A 23,550-nucleotide genomic window follows, 5' to 3' on the forward strand; every position below is an offset into this window, starting at 1 on the left:
CAGTTTTCGCACTTCACGTTCCTGCACATTGGGCAAAGCATTTGGGCTGTAACGATACACCAACTCACGATTTGGTTTGTATCACGATTTTTGACCCATGGGTCGAAACATCCCATGATTTTTTTAAAATTAAAAACGTTTTTTTTTTATTTAAAAACTATTTTTTAAACAACACTTATATAACAATTAACTTAATGTAACATTTAATAACAAATAATTTGGAACACTGAACAGATTTGAACAGAAAGAATACTATTAAAGTATAGCAAAATGAATTAATAAATAACCAAAGATTGCAGTTGGAGGATGCTTGCTGGTAGGCAAAAACCCTCAACTAGCTTTGTGGTTTAGGCTTACGTATTTGAAAATATTAATGTCAAATAAATAATAGCACTTTTAATAGTTTGGTAGCACTAACCAGCGTTCCCGCGAGAAATAGAAATGTTTAATAGCCGAACTTTCAAATAGATGGGAAAAAACATGAACGTCTGATTCGCAATAACGAGGCATAGTGTTAGCAGTAGCGTATGTGTGTGCGCGAGATTGGCAGTGTGTGAGTGACGTCAGCGAGTGAGTGGACGAGCGAGCGGTAGCGTGTGTGTGTCTAGTGAAGAAACAAACGAATCCGGTAGAATAAAGTACCCAGCCTGTCAATAATCGGTGGCCATTTCATTCCGACCTATAAGCAGACCAACTGCCGGTCGAAGCACACAAAACACTAGAGACAGGGATCACACAGGCTATTTTTGCGCGCTTGACCCACTCTGGGTAAAAGTCGTTCACATCGACATATGAGGACTTCGCAGGCTGTGGAGAAATGCAATCGGCTGTGGAGAAATGCCACGGAGTGCTGTCATCACAGCGTGGGCATCTCATCGCAGACTTACGTCATCGATAAGAGGAGCGGTGTCAGCAAACTATTATTTAGACAGATTATTAGCTAATTTCCATCTGACAATTTGACCGGAAGGATACAATTTTGTCTGACATTAAATTTTTCTATTACCGGGCAACGGAAACCCTGGCACTAACATCTCATAACACGTGGCTGGATCTGGACTGGAAGGATAATGGGAGTTAGAAAGGGCGTTTTGCGCTTCTGCCTTCTCACACCGCGAGACAGGTTTGTGGCTTTGAGTGTCGCGATTTCGGTTTCGATAAGCATATCATTACAGCCCTACAAAGCATGACGTTGAACTAATCGGGTGTTTTGCGGTTGCGTATTCAGAGTAATAAATGGAAGGAGGCAGGGGTCTGCGTCCGGACAGAGTCTACATGACTCTGTTTATATTGTCGTTTCTGATCATAATTTAGTTCAAATCACCTTAAAATCAGCATGGGTTCTGTGGATGTGGTGACACTATAACTTGCTTTTCAGTACAACATGCACTATAACATGCTTTTCAATACAATATGCACTATAACGTTCTTTTCAAAACAACATGCATTATAACGTTCTTTTCAATACAATATGCACTATAACATTATTTTCAATACAATATGCACTATGAAATGCTTTTCAGTACAACATACAATATAACATGCTTTTTAGTACAACATGCACCATGACATGCCTTTCAATACAACATGCACTATGAAATGCTTTTCAGTACCTCATGCAATATAACATGTTTTTTAGTACAACATGCACTATAACATGCTTTTCAATACAACATGCACTATGAAATGCTTTTCAGTACATCATGCACTATAACATGCTTTTCAATACAGCATGCACTATAACATGCTTTTCAATTCAACATGCACTATGTAATGCTTTTCAGTACATCATGCAGTATAACATGCTTTTCAGTACAACATGCACTATAACCTGCTTTAAGGATACATTGGAGTCACCAGGCCCGGTGTTGGTCTCCCTCTGATCATCGTGACTCAATGCTTTGGTCTCCTTCTGTTTTCTCTTCCTCCTGTCTAGTTGAACTTCTTCCACCTCCGCCTGGATGACAAGCCTGCTCTCCTGCTCCACCTGCTGAGACACGTGGTGAAGCCCCAGGAGCAGACGGTGGTGTTTGTGGCCACCAAGCACCACGTCGAGTACGTGAAGCAGGTGAGGACCTGCTGTACGACCACTCAACATGAAGGTGGTTGTGGGTGACGGGGTTCTGTGGAGAAGTCCTCCCTCTAACCTGTGTTCATGTGCAGCTCCTCACCTTGGAGGGGGTGGAGTGTGCGTACATCTACAGTGCTCTGGACCAGACCGCCAGGAAGATCAACATCGGCAAGTTTGTCCACCGGAAGGCCATGGTGCTGATCGTGACGGACGTGGCGGCGCGCGGTATCGATATCCCCCTGCTGGACAACGTCATCAACTACAACTTTCCCTCCAAGGCCAAGCTGTTCCTGCACAGAGTCGGTAAGCCACCCAGGGTCGGTCAAATATAGCCATCGCAAAAAGATCTCAGGCTTAAGGGGCTGTTCTGTAGCTTGTTGAATCCAGGCAAATACATTGTTGTGCTATCAACTGCAATTTCAACATAGTCATTTAGCAGACGCTTCATCAAACAGACTTGCAGAGCCTTGATTTCAGATGCATGACATTAATGAGCAGGTCTGAGCAACTATGTTGGACATGGGAGTTGAACCCACTACCTGCCCTGTTTGGGTGACTGTTTGGTTTGTCGCGCTCTGCCACTGGGCTCTGACGGGGCTAACCCATGGCTGGTGATTCCCGGCAGGTCGTGTGGCGCGTGCGGGGCGCAGCGGCGTGTCCTACAGCCTGGTTTGTCCAGACGAGATCCCCTTCGTCTACGACCTCCACCTCTTCCTGGGAAGACCTCTACAGCTTGCTACGCCCCAACATCCGCCAGGTGGGTCTCTGCTAAAGGGGCGGCGTCCCTAAAGTATAACCTGGCTGGTCCCATGCACTGGGCAGGGATGAGATGCCCTTATTGGCTCCTCCAGAGGCCGGGGCCTTGGTAAAACAGATATTCTAACAGCGCATCTCACTCAACATCTGAAGGACGGCTGCGGCATTTCACCCAATCGTTTTACTCAAATGATAACTTTGTATCTTTTCTAACAAGTCTAATAACAACTTATTAACTAATACAAATTGTTGATTATATCGTATTGTTTCATAAGTCATAAGTGTGACAGAGGTTCGTTTGTGTGTTCCCAGATGCGGATGGTGTGTTTGGCCGGGTGCCCCAGTGCATCCTGGACGATGAGGGCGCTCAGCTGTTGGCCGTCCACGAGAACTCGCTGGATCTCAGCCAAATCCACCACATCTCAGAGAACGCCTACAAGCAGTACCTAAAGTCCCGGCCCAGTCCCTCACCGGAGTCCATCAAGAGGGTCAAGAACACGGACCTGTCTACCCTGGCGGTCCACCCTCTGCTAGGTCAGTGTGGTTCCTACCCTCTGCTAGGTCAGAGCGGTTCCTACCCTTTGCTAGGTCAGTGCGGTTCCTACCCTCTGCTAGGTCAGTGTGGTTCCTACCCTCTGCTAGGTCAGTGTGGTTCCTACCCTCTGCTAGGTCAGTGTTGTTCTTACCCTCTGATGGGTCAGTGTGGTTCCTATCCTCTGATGGGTCAGTGTGGTTCCTACCCTTTGCTAGGTCAGTGTGATTCCTACCCTCTGGTCAGTGTGGTTCCTCTAATGGGTCACTGTGGTTCCTACCCTCTGATGGATATGGGTGTTTTGCGGTTGCGTATTCAGATCAATAAATTAGAGGCAGATGTCTGCGTCCGGACAGAGTCTACATGACTGTTCATACATTCAGTTCTGATCTTAGTTCAAATTGCCTTAATATCAGCGTAGGAAACCAGTTGTCCATATGCCATCGCTTAACCAACTTTCCCAGGCCTAGATGGAGTTCTGTGGACGTGGTTACACTCTTACATTCCAACAGTTCTACCTTCTGATGGGTCAGTTTGGGTTGGCCGTGCTAAGCCGTAACGTGCCGTGCTGATTTGTGACAGTTTAAACATGCAATACGTCTGTGTCTCCAAAGTTGGGCAATAGTGAGCCCCCAACCTCTAGCGGGGTGCTGGGACTTCAGCCCTGTTGACAAGCCCCTCGGGCGAGAAGTTGTCTCTCAAATTGTAGGAATATAGACCAATAAAAATACAATATATTCTTATTTGAGACGTATCGCCATTCCATAAGTATTTGAAATGGTGATTATGGCTAGAATTCTCCACAGCTTGAACCTTTATTATTCCATTGTTCCTATAATGATAAAAGCCTAATTAAGAAGGTAATGAAGGTTTAATAGAAGCTCACTGCGGCGATGCTAGTTTGAAGATATTTTCTTGCAGAATAAAATAGCTTGTTATAATAGAACAGATTAGTTCATATTAGCCTCGGTAAAAACTGGACATTGGACATTATTCCACACTATTAAATTGCTGAAACGATTTTCAGCGTGTTTTCTTTCCAAATAACAAAGACATCGTGTGGCACTCAGGGAGTGTCACAAAAATGCTAATCTCAGGAGCTGCTGCGCCTGGTGGAACCCTAACTGGGCCAGTATAGTATGGTACTAAAGTATAGTAGTACAATATAGTAGAAACATGTCATCTGGTGCATTAGCGCAGTCGACGCATCCACATCACACCTGGTGGTAGCATGGGGGCAGAGTCATTGCAAGCCCTTTTTAAAATGGATGTTGTCATGACATCACATGTGGGAGTTTGACCCAAATGCATGCTGGGTGGATCAGATCAGCGGCTAACCAACATCAGGCATTGTGCTAGAAGCCCTTTAACACACTGCCATCCACTGTCTCCCTCTTTAACTGTCTCCCTCTCTTCTAACTTCAGGGGCGGGGATGGACAAGATGGAGCTGGAACGGCTTCACATCGTGGACGCCATCAAGGGCTACAAATCCAAATCTGTGAGTCTGGGCATCTATTGTAAAGGAAGAGCTCTGAAACAACAATAGATGTGAGGAGAGGAGGGGGGTCCCCTGGTGTGGTTCCTTAAGTCTTTGGGATACACCCCCCCCCCCCCCCCCCCCCCCCCCCCCTCCTCAAGATCTGATTGGAGCTGGAGCTGAACCCAAAGATAGACCTGTGTGAAAAGCTTTTCTCCCCGTTTCAGACCATCTTCGAGATCAACTCCAACAGCAAGACGGTGGCGTGCAAGGTGATGCGGCAGAAGCGCTCCCGGGACACCAGGCTGGTGGAGAAGTACAGCAAGAAGCGGGAGGACCAGGTGACAGAGAGCCGGCTGCTCCACGCCCATCTCCCCATCGTCCCGAGCAACCAGTCCATTGCGGAGACGCTGGGGGTGGAGGGCAGCGAGGAGGAGGAGGAGCTTTTACAGGTACAGGCCCACACCGATCTCACCCAGGACGGGCAGCCATTGATTCTACCTACGGGCGCGGCCCAGCCTGGGATGCAGACCAATCTGCAAGCTCATGTTCATTTGCTGTGGTATATACATAGAGCCTCGCTTACTTGGCCCTGGGTTGGACCAATCACAGCGGTGTATCTAATAGGGGGCGGGTTTGGTACAATAACTGTTCAGAGCACTGATCAGGCATTTTCGTAAACAATCAAGATTGCGGGCGCTGATGTGGAACGGATTAATCCGCTACCGCTACAGTTTTAAAATAACTGGATGGTATATTACATTCTGCCGTTAAAGCTTTTGTCGATAAGAAAAATGTTTGACTCTTTTACTTCGACATGATTTGGTAAAAGTTACATTTCTGCTCAGCACTATGTCACGCTGCTCTGATTGGCTGTCAGTCTATCTAGCTGCATCCACAGGCATTTTGGTCTGTGCTCATTGATATTGGCCATGGAAAACTAAAATGAACAGGGTGGTTGCAGACTAATATGTATTGAATTGTGTCTAGCCATGTGAGGCTAGGCGCGTCCTATTAGGGTTAAATAGAGTCCAGACATTCCCATTTACTTAAGGGAGTGTTTCATTGTTGTTCAGTCTATTTCATGTGTTCTCCTTGTTCCACCAGGGGGTGTTCTCAGAGGTGGTGGGAGGGAAGCGTAGACGACCAGCGCAGGAGAACGAGGAGACGGAGAAGCCAACGCTGAAGAAGAGCAAAGCGGGCGGCAAAGATGAAGAGTTCTACATCCCCTACAGACCTAAAGACTTTGACTCTGAGAGAGGGTAAAGACCTCCACATCTGTCCTCTTCGCACTTTGCTTTACGTGGTTTGGACAATCAAATCTACTGCCATTGGTTGAGGTTTTGTCAAAGTATATTTTAGTACAAATACCAAACATTTGCTGTTTCAGAAATTATTATTATTAAATTAATACATTAGTTTTCCTTGGCTGCTTTTTAGATAAAGAAAGCCAATTTAAGACTTCACTTTGGACTCTAATCTTCTAGACTAAAAGTCGATAGTCGAAGATTCATCTACTATGGTGTGTGTGTGTGTGTGTGTGTAACCTTTTAAGACATGTGCTCATTGGTCGTTCTGGTTGTGCTGCTGGTGTCTGTGGTCATCAGGTTAAGCCTGGGCGCGGAGGGCACTATGTTTGACCAGCAGGCCACCTCCGCTGTCCTGGACATGATGGGAGACGAGGGAAGGGCTCTGAACCAGCATAAACGAATTATGAAATGGTAAGAAATCAATCCTTTTTTACCCTATTTTAATGGAACAGTTAATTTTTGTTTCATTGTGTGTCTTACCGCTACACCGCTTCATGCATGGTGCCTGACCTGCTGGCTAGTTTCCTCTCCACGGTTCATGTAGTCTCTTCTTCTTTCATCTTCCACGTGACACCTTGGCTGTTTTGGTTTTACCCGAAGGGACCGCAAGAAGAAGCGCTTTGTCACAGACACGGGAAAAGAGGACCAGAAGAAGAGGGTCCGCCTGGAGACCGGTCAGGTGGTCAGTGCCAAGAACAAGAAGAACTTGTATCCAGCTTTTTCACTGCTAGCGACCTTGACTTATTGTTGTCCCTTCTGTTTGGTGGTTGATGTGTTCACGGCGTCCCACGGCTTTGTTGTGTGTTATGTATATCATGTTGTAGTTGTCACCTTGACCACGCTTCAGCTATGAAGAGTGGAAGAAGAAGTACAAGGTTGATGATGGTGACTTTGACGGAGAAGGAGGAGGAGGAGGAGGAAGAGGCAGAGGAGGAAGAGGAAGAGGAAGGGGTTTCGGAGGAGGTGGGTTGTGTGTCTTGAGGTCACTGCGGAGTATGTTTCACATGGTTGCTACACAAGTCTGTTGGATTTGAAAGTCTACTAGTACAAACGTACTCCAGTTGTACACATGTGTTGTACCCATGTTGTTGGGTTGATCCAATCTCTACATCATCTATCTGATGAATCAAATTTAACCATTGCTGTTCAACACGTCCTCAATGCTATTAGGCAGCACACATTATTTATGATCCTTTTGAAATGTCCTGATTCATGAATACAAACGCTGTTGATATTGCTGTTATTAATGTTGTTATTCTTCAAGGACGTGGCCGAGGGCGTGGCGGTCGAGGCGCACCGTCCAGGAGTCCCGGGGGGCCCCAGCCGGGGGGCCAGCGGGTTCGCTCGGAGTTGAAGAGCAGTGATGAGATCCTGAAGACGCGTAGGAAGCAGCAGAAGCAGCAGTTCCTGCAGAGCGGGGGCCTCAAGAGGGGGCGACATGGCTCCGGCGGGGGAGGGCACGCAGGGGGCTTCGGGGGGAGGGGCCACTCAGGGGGTGGGGGCTTCGGGGGGCGGGGAGGAAAAGGTAACAAGAGGGGAGGGAGGAGGATGTGAAGCAGAGGGGGCAAACAGGGAGATAGAGGAAAGCTATTTTATAAAGCGTAGGGGTTGGAGCTCAGGTCCGCTGAGCCTGGAGGCTCTTGGTGTCCTAAGACCCCCTGCAGAGATGTTATGGGCTCGGTCTTGGGACATTTCCTTAGCTTGGAGCAGGAAAGTCCCTTTCCTATGTTGTCATGGTGCGTGAGAACAGGACTGTACTTACCACATCTGCATAATGTGTGTGTTCATATTTGGATTATGATTGTATGAATAATTATTAAATGGTGAACTTAACACAATGGTTTTCGTTTGTTGATTGGCGTTTTGTATCTAAAGCAATGACAATGAGACCTAATTGGCTAATATTTATCAGTTCAAATACTTCTATACTCATACAATTTCTACATCGTATGTAAGCCTACTCTTGTCATATACATTTAACTGTTTATGGTAATTATTAGTTAATTAACCTTTGTTACTGTTGAATGGATGAGATTACTTTTATCAAGCAAATCATCTCCCATCAACTCGGTTTTATGAAACATTAAGCACGGTTGGTCCTAGAGACGACTTGAGCATATTTATTATTGAAATGGTAATAAGCTTTTAATTAATCCTGTTTTAATTAATCCCATTCTGGCAAATGTTTTAAAACAATGGATAATATAATGGAAAAGATAACCACCCGATTCTGCATCAAGCTGATCCGAAATGTCTGGTGTCTATTGTAGAGATACATTACCTCATATGTGAGGGGTTGGTTTTCATTTTCATAGTTGTAATACTATAATATCAATAATCAAACTTGAAAACTACGTCTGGGACTTGGCTTTTTTTATTATTATTACTTTATTGTAGAATTGGTCTTGTCAGGTGAGAAAAAAACATTGCATTCTTTATCGTACTACATTTATACAGGGAATAAAATATAAAAAACAAAAAGACAGAAATAAGACAGGAGAAAAAAAAAGGGGGGCTGGTCAGCTTCTAACTATATGTTCTGGATACAATTTGTTCAATGTTTCCATTTGATTTTTAACTTTTAGAATGAGTTTTTCCATTTCCAGTGTTTGTTCTATTGTCTGGTACCATGCTTGGAGATCTGGGGATTTTGCTTGTTTCCAAAGCCTAGTCACTTGTTTTAGTGCCGTTAAGATGAATATTTTAAATATGTATCCGTCCCATTCAATGATTTTAAGGTTTGTATTAATTCCCAAAGTTTTATTCCAGTGTTTAGATTGGGTTATTTTAAAATGATACAATTTACGGATTCTCTCCATTCTTCGTCTGAAATGTCTATACATAACTCTTTCTCACATTCTGTCTTTATCTTAGTTTCCATAGCTGTTGCATTTTGCAGGATTGAATAAATGCTTGCAAATTTTTGGGTAGTTTTACTCCTATATTCTTCTGTGAATTGTAATATATAGTTGTCTAGCTCCCCCTCTTTGTTCTGTTTAATATGTGTTTCATATGGAGTTATTATTGAATAATTGTGTGTATGATTGTAACCCCTTACTTGCCCAGTATTCTAAAATCGTGTCTGTTCTATGTGGTTGGAAGTCTGAGTCATGTGTCATTTCTCTGAGAAGGATACTCACCCTCTGCAATTTCAGTTTTTTACACATTTGCTAGAGATATTGTTTTTGTGTTTCTGTCCTTAAGTATGACAAAGTCCCAATTAGCCAATTGGTTAACTATTTTTCTATATTAATCCATTGTACCTTAGGGTCAGACCTCATCCATTCCATTATTATTATGCAACACAATACTTGTGTTGCATAATAATATTTTTTTAAGTTTGGGGCTCCCAAGCCTCCTTTTTCATTTGTTTGAATTAGTGATTTATATTTAACTCTAAGCTTTTGACCATTCCAAACCAAAATAGCAATCATCTTGTTCCATGATGTAAAAAAAGTTTCTGGTAGAGTAACAGGTAGTTTCTGAAATAAAAAGTGTATTTGTGGATGGACCATCATTTTAATTGTTTCCACTCAGCTATTTATTCCATTTGGAATTAATGTCCATCTCTTTGAGTACTGTCTTATTTACTTTTCCAACCTACATGATTATTTTCAAGTCTGCTAGTTTTTTACTAATATATACGCCAAGGTACTTTATCACCTCTGTATCCAACCTAAAATTATAGCGTTCTTTGAGACTTGAATGTATTTGTGCTCCGATATTCAGTCAGTGATTTAATTTATATCCTGATACTAAACTAAAGTCCTTAATTACATTCATTAAATGATTCATTGATTGTTCAGGTTAAGTTAAATAGATAATTCTGTAATCTGCGTATAATGCCAGTTTATGTTCTCCTTTCCCAATTTCTACCCCTCTAATGTCTGAGTTTTGTCTTATCGCTATTGCTAAAACTTCAATATAGATAGCAAACAGAAGCGGTGAAAGAGGATCGCCTTGTCTGGTGCCTCTTTGGATTCTAAATGTCCTTGATAGTGTACCATTTGCTTTTACTTTAGAAACAGGTTTACTTTAAAGGGCTCGTATCCATTGACAGAATTTCTCATTGAGACCAAGGGTCCTCATTGTCGCAATCATAAAGGCCCAATTCACCAAATCAATAGCTTTTTCTGCATCCAAAGTCAATAAAAGGAGATCTGCCTTTTCTATTGTGTGTGCTTGGTCCATTACATTTAGGGTTTGCCTAATGTTATCAGCCAAAATCCTTCCTGGTATAAATCCACACTGATCAGCTGTTATTATGTCTGTAATAGTGTCTTTTAACTTGGCCAAAATTGCTGATATTATCTTATGATCAGTATTAAGTAGTGATATGGGTCTGTAAGATTCACATTTTGAGGCATCTTTTCCTTCTTTATGTATAAGTATAATTATTGATGAAGCCCATGTTTGTGCCCATATACCTGTTTCTAGTGCGTAATTATATGCTTTTACTATTAAGGGTCTAATTTGATCTTTAAATTACTAAATTGATAAAATCCATTTGTAAATCCATCAACCCCTGGGGATTTTGCTCTTTTTAGGTCTTGTATTTGTTAATTTACATCTTGTAGTGTAATTAATTTTCTTAGCTTTTCATTATTTTCTTACTTTGGGTAACTTAAGTTTTCTCAAATAAGCCTGTTTCTTTTATCCTCACTTGCCTCTGGCCTGTATAAGTTTTCATAATAACAATAACAATTTTTTCTACAATCTGATCCTCATCAGTTATTATTTTTGATTGATTGGTCCTTAAATATGTAATGTGTGAGTTCTTCTTTTTTTTATGAGTTTATATGCTAATATTTTTAAGGACTTTGGTCCACCATCATATTCTTGTTGTTGTGTGAATGACATTAATTTTTCAATTTCCGTTGTAAGTAGTTTCTCTAGTTTTGACTGTTTAACCTTTAGCTTTAGTTTATCTTCATCACTATTTGTTATAAAGTGTCTATTTACTTTATCCTTTATTTCTTCAATTAACTGTTTCTCTTGTATTCGCCTTTCCTTTATCTTAGCTGAAGAATATAAAATGATGCGTCCCCTCATTACTGCTTTAGCTGCTTCCCATATTGTGATTGGATTTAACTCACCTGTGTGGTTTATTTCTATATCTCTGAGCTCCTTTTTGATCATCTCTACAAATTGTGTATCTTGTAAAAGTGAATTATTCAGTTTCCGCAGCAATTTGCCCTTGTTGGATTGCATAGAAATTACTGCATGATCTGACATATTAATATATCTTATTTTGCATTCTTTCACCAGAGTTATATTATTTTTGTACATGAAGAAGTAATCTAGTCTAATATACAGTGGGGCAAAAAAGTACTTAGTCAGCCACCAATTGTGCAAGTTCTCCCACTTAAAAAGATGAGAGAGGCCTGTAATTTTCATCATAGGTATACCTCAGCTATGAGAGACAAAATGAAAAAAAAAATCTAGAAAATCACATTGTCTGATTTTTAAAGAATTTATTTGCAAATTATGGTGGAAAATAAGTATTTGGTCAATAACAAAAGGTCATCTCAATACTTTGTTACATGCCCTTTGTTGGCAATGACAGAGGTCAAACGTTTTCGGTAAGTCTTTACAAGGTTTTCACACACTGCTGCTGGTATTTTGGCCCATTCCTCCATGCAGATCTCCTCTAGAGCAGTGATGTTTTTGGGCCACACGGATTTTCAACTCCCTCCAAAGATTTTCTATGGGGTTGAGATCTGGAGACTGGCTAGGCCACTCCAGGACCTTGAAATGCTTCTTACGAAGCCACTCCTTCGTTGCCCGGGCGGTGTGTTTGGGGTCATTGTCATGCTGAAAGACCCAGCCACGTTTCATCTTCAGTGCCCTTGCTGATGGAAGGAGGTTTTCACTCAAAATCTCACAATACATGGCCCCATTCATTCTTTCCGTCATATGGATCAGACGTGCTGGTCCCTTGGCAGAAAAACAGCCCCAAAGCATGATGTTTCCACCCCCATGCTTCACTGTAGGTATGGTGTTCTTTGGATGCAACTCAGCATTCTTTCTCCTCCAAACACGACGAGTTGAGTTTTTACCAAAAAGTTCTATTTTGGTTTCATCTGACCATATGACATTCTCCCAATCCTGTTCTGGATCATCCAAATGCTCTCTAGCAAACTTCAAACGGGCCCGGACATGCACTGGCTTTAGCAGGGGGACACGTCTGGCACTGCAGGATTTGAGTCCCTGGCGGCGTAGTGTGTTAGTGATGGTAGCCTTTGTTACTTTGGTCCCAGCTCTCTGGAGGTCATTCACTAGGTCCCCCCGTGTGGTTCTGGGATTTTTGTTCAAGGTTCTTGTGATCATTTTGACCCCACAGGGTGAGATCTTGCGTGGAGCCCCAGATCGAGGGAGATTATCAGTGGTCTTGTATGTATTCCATTTCCTAATAATTGCTCCCACAGTTGATTTCTTCACACCAAGCTGCTTACCTATTGCAGATTCAGACTTCCCAGCCTGGTGCAGGTCTACAATTGTGTTTCTGGTGTCCTTTGACAGCTCTTTGGTCTTGGTCATAGTGGAGTTTGGAGTGTGACTGTTTGAGGTTGTGGACAGGTGTCTTTTATACTGATAAGGAGTTCAAACAGGTGCCATTAATACAGGTAACAAGTGGAGGACAGAGGACCCTCTTAAAGAAGAAGTTACAGGTCTGTGACAGCCAGAAATCTTGCTGGTTTGTAGTTGACCAAATACTTATTTTCCACCATAATTTGCAAATAAATTCTTAAAAAATCAGACAATGTGATTTTCTGGACTTTTTTTTTCATTTTGTCTCTCATAGCTGAGGTTTACCTATGGTGAAAATTACAGGCCTCTCTTGTCTTTTTAAGTGGGAGAACTTGCACAATTGGTGGCTGACTAAATACTTTTTTGCCCCACTGTAAGTTCCTTGCATTCCAGTGTAACAAGTATATTCCTTTTGATCAGGATGGAGCTCTCTCCATACGTCTACGAGTCCTATTTCTGAACAGGTCTTCCTCAATAAGTTAGCATTTTTCTCTGCCCGATGTACCTTGGTGCTAGATGAGTCTAGTGTGGGGTTCATTACCAAGTTGAGGTCCCCAGCCATTATTAGATCTCCCTTAGACTTTGTAACCACCAAATCAATTAACGTGAGCATAAGCATGAGGAATCCATTCCTCCTATTTTACCAACTACTAAGCCGTATCGTCCTTTTTTATCTGTAAAGCAGTTTTCTATTTTAAAGTTCACATGTTGTTTAATTAGTATTGCTACTCTTCTCTTTGAGTTGTATGAGCTATACCGTATCTGGCTGTTTGATAGTTTCGTTAATTTCTCGTGTTCCTGCTTTTCTAAATGTGTCTCTTGCAAGTATACTATATCAGCTTTTTCTTTATCCATTTCTAACATCATCTTTTTCCTCTTGATACAATTATTCAGACCATTTACAATAAGTGATACTATTTTTAAGTCACCCATGGATCAGTTCTGGACCCATGTCCGGTGGACAGTATACATTACACAAAGAGTAATCCATTCCTCCTATTTTACCAACTACTAAGCCGTATCGTCCTTTTTTATCTGTAAAGCAGTTTTCTATTTTAAAGTTCACATGTTGTGTAATTAGTATTGCTACTCTTCTCTTTGAGTTGCATGAGCTATTCCGTATCTGGCTGTTTGATAGTTTCTTTAGCTTCTCGTGTTCCTGCTTTTCTAAATGTGTCTCTTGCAAGTATACTATATCAGCTTTTTCTTTATCCATTACTAACATCTTTCTCCTCTTGATACAATTATTCAGACCATTTACAATAAGTGATACTATTTTTAAGTCACCCATGGATCAGTTGAGGAGTTTGGATACCGACTATGACTAAGCATGGATCTGAGTATTTGGTTTAATCCTGCATACTGTAGATGGATATTGCTGTTGATGCATGTCTGTATGTATGTGAGCATGCATGTAGGCATGGGTATGCAATCATGCAATCGAGTGTATATCATGGAGTGTGTGTCAGTGTGGTTTTCCTGGAGCTGGGTTTGACTTGACGTAACAAAAGAATCATTCAGGCAAAAACTACGGAAGATAAACATAAAAGTCCTGGGTTCCATCTGTATTACCCCCATTAGGTGATATCTTAAGGTGACTGGTGTTGTGAATATCTTAAGGATCAGGGCGTCAGCCCACAATGTAAGCATGTACTTATACCCTATTATGACAGCCTGTGTTATGTGTCCCCCCCCCCAACATTACATTATGCATATTATTTAATGCCAAAGTACCAATCAAAGGGCCATGTATTCTTAGCTTTTATTATTGTTTATTAGCATCATTTTATTTTCCCTTATGACTATGGGGATAACAAAATAAAATTCACATAAGTAACAAAACCATGGAGAGTAGATTTTAATGAAGTTTTCAGAAGATTAACCCTTCTATTTTATTTGTTATTTCTTTCTTAGCTTGGAATGTCTTACTCTTTCTCCCTTTTTCAAAATCTATTTTCTCTCCTAGTTTTAAATACTATTAGTAGATGTTTAATTAAGAAAAAAAACAAAAAAGCTAGGTTTTAACAGTTAACGTTTTATCGAGAGAGAGAGAGAGAGAGAGAGAGAGAGAGAGAGAGAGAGAGAGAGAATGGGGTTTGGGACTTGACTTGACCATCATCGACGACTATTAGGCTCATATGCACAACTTTTTATACACACTGTAACCAGCAGGGGGCGCATTGGCACTAGAAATCCTCTTGAGAAACAATCGATGGAACGCTAAACAACATACAACCGGGCCTCACCAGGGTAAGCGGTGGTACATCCTGTGTAATGAGATCCCTGAAAGCTAGGAGGGGGTTAAGCAAATGATAGCAAGACTCCCATAATGTAGGCGTATCCACCGGCTCGGAGGAGTTGATTGGTTGAGTTAAGGCTTGAATTGAGTGGGCCTTTAGAGTGGACACTAAATTTTGATGTCACTAAGGGATAGGATTTAAAATGGCTTAAAATGGCTTAAAATGGCTTGTAATGGCATCAACATGACACCAGGTCTGAGACCACCCTTGAAATGAGCATAATCATTACACCAATCTGGGGACTGACTAACAAAGACGTTTGTGGTTCAGGTCTAGTGAACCGCCTGCTCACTTTATCTACCTGCTTTCTATGTCCGTTAAGATGTGTCCTGCTGTCATCAAAATGGGCTGTAATACAGCAAATCTTTTGCGACCAGGTGTTGTGATACCACAAGTGACTTCTTTTTGAAAGGGCTTGTAATGACCACTGCTCAATTTACAATCAGGCTCACATCCCTGGAAGGTTTACTTGAATGTACATAATGTGTTCTCAAGTAATGAAATTACTTGAGAAATCCGACAATAAGATGTAATAAATTGCTTTATAAGGGCTGGAAAGCATTACCACTATAATTAATATATATATTTTCCATTGCAACTCCAAGTACACTATTGGAAATCTGACAATAGCACAAGAAGATGTGGATGGTTGAATGAATGTCCCTGGAGGAGTGAGGAGCGTCTTTCAGTAGCAGACAGAGAAGGCCTGATTGGAAGGGACTGGGGTCACCTACTGGAGGAGACATCTGGACATGGTTACCACAGAGCTGTTTGATGATTCATCAGCTATCACAGGTCATCTACGATATGGATGGTGTCTCCAACGTGACGCTGTGTCTCTAGGAGCAACGAGTGGGGGGTAGGTCTGCTGATCAGTGGAGGTTTCATGTATCAGGCATCACTACTGTTTCTGGGGACTATGGGACGACTGCAGCCTCCACATGGCCCGGCTTACTGTACATCTGCTGGCTCCAATTCCCTTTGAACCAACTACAATGATCCTGTTTGTCTATGGGCCATACATACATCATACATAGAAATGCCTCATGGATCATATCGCATACCATGTATTATAGTAAAATATATTTTGCCATAAATAATAATAATTACATAGACTCCTAATAATCAGATACAGACAATAAACACGCACACACACTCACAAACACAAACGCACACACGCAAACACGCACAAACACACACACACACACACACACACACACACACACACTCACACACTAACACGGCTGTATACGAAACTGCTTTTGAATGTGCGTTAATTGGACGCACACTCACACACACACAAGCCTATGCAAACGCACGCACACACATGCACTCACACCTGCACACACACACACACACACACACACACACACACACACACACACACACACACACACACACACACACACACAGAATAATACTTATTTTTCCTTATTTGCCGACCAATTAGCGAGCCAGTGTACCTGGCTGTTTATAGTGCATTCAAGAGCCTTCTTTGTCATAACCCAAGATAAGTATTTTTGTATTAATCCTTTGATTTCAGGTTGTTTCAGTGTCATCACAGGGCGAACCTCGGACAGACCTGTGGACACGGCGTGCAGTGGAGCAGTTACTCCGGCTGAAGAGATATCCAGCTGCAGCCTCCTTCTCATCCCCCCCCCCCCTCCTCCTCAACCCTCCCCCTGTCCCCTTCCCCCTTCCCCTCCTCCTTCCCCCTCCTCCTGCTCCTTCCCCCCCCCGTCTTCCGTCCCCTTCCCCCTTCTCCTCCCCCTCCACCCCCTTCCCTCTCCTCCCCCCCCCCTCCTCCCCATCTCCCTCTCCCCCTCCCCCTTCTCCCTCTCTCCCTCCCCCCCCTCCTCCTCCCCCTCCTCCTCCTCCTCCTCCTCCCCCTCCCCCTCCCGTGTTTCTGCTAGTGATAGAGCTCTATCTGATGCTCATAGGCCGGTGGTCAGCCCTATTTCTGGGTCCCGGTTCCCAGGACCCGGTCAGCAGGTCCACTCCAGATAGGCCCAGAGAGAGAGATACCATAGAGCTGGGCATCGTTAGGATGGACCAAGTGGTTGTGTAGTGTATTTTGTGCTTTGTGTGTGTTTATGCATGTGTGTGTGTGTATTGTGCATGTTCTTGTGTGTCTGTTGCACGAGGTGCATATTCCTCAATAGTTCCTATGTAAAACGTAGATAATATCAGTAGTATGGTCTATTTTTTCCCTTCCATCCATTAGAAGCCAGAATAAAAGTTCTCTTCTTCTGTGTTGTTCAGTTTTCCCCCCGTTCTTATCTTACCAATCAATCCAATCACCAGCAAACATGTGTATGTTCATTCTCAACCTCTCCTGACAATCAGGTCCATCGCAGACGTCTCACTCTTCTCCTGCTGTCACTGACCTGATAAGATGACTCTGAGCCCTAAGAGCCAGTGTTCAGAAGGACAGGGCTGCTGTTCGCCCTACAGGTTAACCTAAGCCCTGCTACAGGTCTGCAGTGTTAGCCCTACAGGTTAACCTAAGCCCTGCTACAGGTTAACCTAAGCCCTGCTACAGGTTAACCTAAGTCCTGCTACAGGTTAACCTAAGCCCTGCTACAGGTTAACCTAAGCCCTGCTACAGGTTAACCTAAGCCCTGCTACAGGTCTGGTCTTAGTGTTATGAAAAGATTCGGCAGAGCCCAGGCTCATGCCTAGCCACTTCTGTGGAAACACAAAGGCATTGGGCACACACGCTTTGAGGATTCAAGTGAGGAATCAAATTTGAAAAATAATGTTCATTGATAATAAATGGACGAGGCAGCACGAGGACAGCCAATGGATGAGGCCCAATTTGAAGGAGCCTACTGACAAGGCGGACGAACAAGGAAGAGCTGTTGAATCAAATCCAGCCCTGTAACCTTAAGCAGAGTGCACTGCTTTGATGGGTGGGAAATGAAGGAGACAAATCCAGTTATTAAAGTCACAATGTGTAAGATGGAGCATATCCCAGTTACAGGGGAGGCTCTCATAAAAAGAACAACGTAATATCAGAGTTCTGTCCACTCTGCCTGGCTGTGCAAATGTACTTCAGTTGCAACTAGCGTACATTTGCCTCATGGCGTGAGGGGGAGGGGCTCTAGGAGGGTCATGAGGGGGAGGGGCTCTAGGAAAACAGAAAGAGAGGTACGGACTGGCTATTATTTTTTATTTGTAGAATATATTAGTTATAGGTTGCTATTTTATTGATAACATTATTGTAATCACTATCGATCAGCACTGACTAAAGATTTGACCAGGTTATTTTAAGCTGGTTGAAATGTTACACATTGCGCCTTTAAATATTCCCAAAAAGATATGAACTATAGGACTAGCCTACTGTAGCCTACCTACTATTGTACGCAACCCAAATAAAATAAACAAAGAAGACCAGGATATTGATAGGTTTCCATTTTACTTATTGGTTTGTCTAGCTCCTGTCTCAGCCAATGATGAAGACTATTGTCTCAGGAAAGGTGTGCTCTAGTTACTGTGGCAAAAGAACGGTGAAACTAGGGTCAAACTGTAATGAAGGTGGAGGAGATGTTGGATGGGTTAACTGTATCACTTAGAAATGTCAACTATGGGAATACTTTGTCACTTATAGCGACAAGTTTGACATTATCCCACAGAGCAAGTTGTTACATGTCTGAATCAAGAAGGACCCTGGTCCCTCCCTCGGGCCTCATGGTTCTGGTGCTCTGGGCTACCATCACCTGATCCTAACTGTCCTAACTGTCCAGTACCATGATGCTCTTCTGTGCGGCACTGTGGACTTGGGACTTTGTCTAGTACCAAGATGCACTGTAGCCCCAGGTTGATGCAGAGTACCATGAGACCCTTCTGGTACAACAACTTATGGTCCAGTTTAATGTTTGTTGGGATTTTAGAAACTTGGTCCTGCAGACTTGGACTTTTTTAGGTTGCTTTAAATGATTTGATTGTTTTCTCCTTTACCCCAGTCTATAAAATGGGCCAAATAACTAAGTTCCATTACCTGCATTGAGCCCCACGTGGTGCTGTGCTTGCCTCTTGCCTTCCCGGTCAGAGCTCATGATGATTCAAGGTCCAAGTCGAATGCAGAATTTAAGAAATAAAAGCTAAATCATGATGGTTAAGAGGGATAAAGGGAATTGTTATGGCATGAGTGGATACAGGCCATTGGCGTCAGGCGTTTCAAGACACTGGTTTAAACATTTATAACCAGCAATACTAAATAAATATTAAAATGGACGATAATTAGATGTCAAGCTTGCCTATATCTTTAAGCCATGCCCTTTATGGAACGGACCCCCCAGTTTTTATTTTCATAGATGGTAGGTCTGTATACCTTCCATGGATACGCCGTTACGAACTAGAATAGCAACCTGCGGGTCGATGCCCAGTGGACTCATGTGTAGGGAAAGTGGAAGCAAACTGCTGAACCTAAGACTGGGACAGCTCTTGGTTCAACTTTGTTTGTAGGCAGCGTCAATTAAATAACATTAACAGTTTAGCTAGATTTATGGTGGTATTGGTTTTAACTTGATTAGACTAATGTAACTTGATTAGACTAATGTGAGTTAAATAGTGTCAAATGTTATCTTTGTAATGAGCCTACCACCTATAAACTCTTTATCATGAAGCCTTTATCACGTAGGCCTATCATTTCTGGTCGTACAGACAACATCTCCTCAAAAAAACACTTGTCTGCATCCAATCCTAATTCAAATGATTGACAGCCATTGTTCGAAAGTATCCCTTAGACCAGAATAGATAGACCTAGAAACCAAAATGTCACTTGCAACTTAAGGGTTAGGCTGCTAATTAGATCTGGTTTGTGAACGTCTCTATGCAGGACTACAGTTCTGGTTTATGCGACCTGTGGCTTCTGTTAGGCCTTAAATCTAGACGGCTGTGGAGCAGGAATGAAGCGTTTCTGCAGGGACATAGGGGTATCCAAGGGGGCCTACTGGATACAATGTTCCAGAGGGGACCTTGAAGGGCCTCCTGAAGACAGAGGGGATCTTTAAGGACCTCCTGAAGACAGAGGGGATCATTAAAAGCTTCCTGAAGACAGTGTTTCAGAGGGGACCTTTAAGGGCCTCCGGAAGACAGTGTTTGAGAGGGAACCTTTAAGGGCCTCCTGAAGACGGAGGGGATCTTTAAGGGCCTCCTGAAGACTGTGTTTCAGAGGGGGCCTTTAAGGGCCTATGGAAAACAGAAGGGATCTTTAAGGGCCTCCTGAAGAAAGAGGGGACCTTTAAGGGCCTCCTGAAGACAGTGTTTTAGAGGGGGCCTTGAAGGGCCTCCGGAAAACCGAGGGGATCTTTAAGGGCCTCCTGAAGAAAGAGGGGACCTTTATGTGTCCTTTACCAAAAAAGCCTTTATCAAATAACTCAAGTAACGACTTTATTCTTCCAATAAAGTAGCTGGTTTTCATATATCTAGTTTTGCAATATTGTTCAATCAAGAAAATACTCGGCCTCCAATAGTCTGAGCATGAGCGGTACAACTGTTAGAGGATGCATTGCATTTAAAGGCTGAAGAATCAATCAACACATTTGACAATGTGTCAAATAGATCTCATCACGATACATATTTTAGTTTTCATTTAACGTGCGAATGTGTGAAAAAAAAAGACTTAGTTGGTTAATGTCACTGCAGGTATATTTCAGATTGTATTCCTCAGACCAGCTGCTCCTGAGACGTCAAGCCCTCCACCACCAGCCTTCTCCTCCACGGCTCCATATGCATATATGTCAGAATTACAACAAAGCCTTACCGGGCCTTAAGTAGTGTTTGGATCGATAAAGAAATTAATTGGCCTTACACCTCCAATATCTTACATATCATGTGCCTCTGCTGTGGGCAGTGTTTGATAATGCACTAATGGGACATACGACTACAGTGATGTTTGTTGGTCTTGATGAGAGGGGGATCCCGGGCACGGAGGCACAGGCTGTTTGTTAGTGTTGATGAGAGGGTGATCCCGGGCACGGAAGTACAGGCTGCAGCGGGTTATTCTGGGGATGTTCTTGTGGTCCGATGATGCGTGAGCTCTTATAAAGAGCTGGGCTATCGGGACTTTGCTCGTTTGCATCGCGTCAACACTTCCCCTCCTCTGGGGGGGAGCCCGCCGCTCTGGAGGAGACCCGCCCATTCGGAACGAATCACACAACACACAACACACACACAATTCAATAAGAGTGAACACAATCAACCATTCTTCTCCTGCACTCGTTGGACATTTGACTTATTTCATGAATATTGTATATCCATAGCTTTATTCATCTTAATTTTTATTTATTCCTTCCTTTATTTTGTGTATTTTATGTCCATCATCCATTTCCATCCCATTATTTATGTGATCTATGTGTTGGTTAAGCTATTGCAGGCCCACGCTCCACAGTTCAGACACACATTGTACTTATGTACAGAGGTCCGACTATATAACTTAAATACAGGCCTAGTGTCCCTTCATTTCTTTATGACTCGTCTGGAGCTTCAAAGACTGCGCCTATATGTTGTTTTTGTGCTTCTTTATATGCATGTTTTTCTCATTTAAACAGCACACACACACACACACACACACACACACACACACACACACACACACACACACACACACACACACACACACACACACACACACACACACACACACACACACACACACACACACACACACACACACACACACACACACACACACACACACACACACACACACACACACACACACACACACACGCACACACACACACGACACACACACACACACACACACACACACACACACACACACACACACACACACACACATACACACACACACGTGCAGGCTGACTATCTTCTAATGTTTTGCATTTAATAATGCCAATTCTTTTTTACTTGATTTATGTAATTTTACGTCATTTTTTAAATATCTCATTCCCTTCTCTCCTCTCCCTCTCAGTTTTCCTGGACGTGGTTCTGCCGTCTATGTTTATATTGTAACAGCAAAATACTTTCGATATATATATATATATATATATATATATATATATATATATACATAAATACTTATTGAATAAGCCTATAAATGGCGAGCAGCATTCAACATGCAATAATAAGCTATATTCGTTTATTATCATTCGATTTTTTGAAACCAAACAATAACATTATAAATGTATGATAGGCCTGCATGTTTTACCTCTAATACATAAAAAAATGTATATTCATTATGGAAAATATTGTTAATACTCTTGCAATTACTTCTTTAAAAAATGTAATATAAATCTATTTATCTATAGTGATTACATATATTTAGTCTTCCTTATGAACAATTTGAGTACGATTAGATTGTGTGCGATATTAATGTATATATTTAAATAATAAAACACGTATTTTTAATATCAACCAAAAAATATTATAGTATTATTTCACAATGTCAGCCCTTCCGTCTATTTTGACAAGGCGCAGACCAAGACCAAAGCGTAGGGTCGGCTGTTCTGTTTCAGGTGTACTTCGTTGATTGACCAAAAGATGGTGCTAAACCCATGGCCCCATGTTGTCTAATTATGGCTTGTGACTTTGTCTATTATTTGCATGCTGGGTTATTAGATGTGAACGTGTAAGTAGTCCACCACAGCCCAGCCACACTTCATACACTTGGTAATACAAACAAAGATGATCCAAAACTTCTTAAAAATGGGGCGCTTCTGGGTGTGTGTGTGTGTGTGTGTGTGTGTGTGTGTGTGTGTGTGTGTGTGTGTGTGTGCGTGGGTCTTTGTGTGTGAGAAAGAGTTTTTGTGTGTGTGTTTGTGTGTGTGTGTGTGTGTGTGGGGGGGGGGGTGTGTGTGTGTGTGTGTGAGTGTGAATGTGAGTGTGTGTGTGTGTGTGTCTGTGTATGTGTGTGTATGTGTGTGAGTGTATGTGAGTGTGTGTGTTTGTGTGTGTTTGAGAGAGAGGTTTTTTTTGTGTGTGTGTGCGTGTGTGTGTGTGTGTGTGTGTGTGTGTGTGTGTGTGTGTGTGTGTGTGTGCGTGTGTGTGTGTGTGTGTATGTGAGTGTGAGTATGTGTGAGTGTGGTTTAAGGTGCATGTCCTGGCTCTTCGTTACTCCCAACAGCAGCGAACCTCTGGGCTTCTATACTCCCCGTCTGGCACAGAACCTAACCCTGAAGGGCCTGAGCCATCCTGATCCAGAGGCCTCGGCCATCCTGATCCAGAGGGCCTGGGCCATCCTGATCCAGAGGGCCTGGGCCATCCTGATCCAGAGGGCCTGGGCCATCCTGATCCAGAGGGCCTGGGCCATCCTGATCCAGAGGGCCGGGGCCATCCTGATCCAGAGGCCTGGGCCATCCTGACCCAGAGGGCCTGGGCCATCCTGACCCAGAGGGCCTGGGCCTGGGGCAGCAGTGCTGTGAGGTTCTCCATTCAGAAGCTCTAGCGCCGCCGTAGCTCTAGCGCCGCCGTAGCTCCAGCTCCGTTTCTACATCTTGCCTTCCCTCGCCAACCCCCCCAACCAGCCTCTGACGGTTCACAGGACCTTGACCAGCAATGCACCATGGCGCCAAGAGGTTGGTAGGTGTGTTTCTTTGCTTGTGTG

At 43.0% G+C, this 23,550-nt stretch overlaps 1 protein-coding gene across 1 annotated transcript in view; it reads left to right on the forward strand.

Annotated features, from left to right (window-relative positions):
• The window catches only part of ddx54 (DEAD (Asp-Glu-Ala-Asp) box polypeptide 54), a gene marked incomplete at its 3' end in the record, with an annotated part of 30,170 nt that extends 6,862 nt beyond the window's left edge, over positions 1 to 23,308 (forward strand). Inside the window, exons 10-22 of the mRNA XM_079734236.1 lie at positions 1,937 to 2,068; positions 2,164 to 2,374; positions 2,697 to 2,828; positions 3,140 to 3,361; positions 4,785 to 4,858; positions 5,065 to 5,289; positions 5,945 to 6,099; positions 6,445 to 6,558; positions 6,748 to 6,855; positions 6,995 to 7,110; positions 7,412 to 7,672; positions 21,919 to 21,955; positions 23,038 to 23,308. Coding sequence (XP_079590362.1) covers positions 1,937 to 2,068; positions 2,164 to 2,374; positions 2,697 to 2,828; positions 3,140 to 3,361; positions 4,785 to 4,858; positions 5,065 to 5,289; positions 5,945 to 6,099; positions 6,445 to 6,558; positions 6,748 to 6,855; positions 6,995 to 7,110; positions 7,412 to 7,672; positions 21,919 to 21,955; positions 23,038 to 23,308 — 2,058 coding nt within the window. The remainder of the gene's footprint in view (positions 1 to 1,936; positions 2,069 to 2,163; positions 2,375 to 2,696; positions 2,829 to 3,139; positions 3,362 to 4,784; positions 4,859 to 5,064; positions 5,290 to 5,944; positions 6,100 to 6,444; positions 6,559 to 6,747; positions 6,856 to 6,994; positions 7,111 to 7,411; positions 7,673 to 21,918; positions 21,956 to 23,037) is intronic.
• Between the last annotated feature and the right edge of the window lie 242 nt (positions 23,309 to 23,550).

The sequence above is a fragment of the Pollachius pollachius genome (genome assembly GCF_949987615.1).
Source record: "Pollachius pollachius genome assembly, chromosome: 4".
Classification (NCBI taxonomy): domain Eukaryota; kingdom Metazoa; phylum Chordata; class Actinopteri; order Gadiformes; family Gadidae; genus Pollachius; species Pollachius pollachius.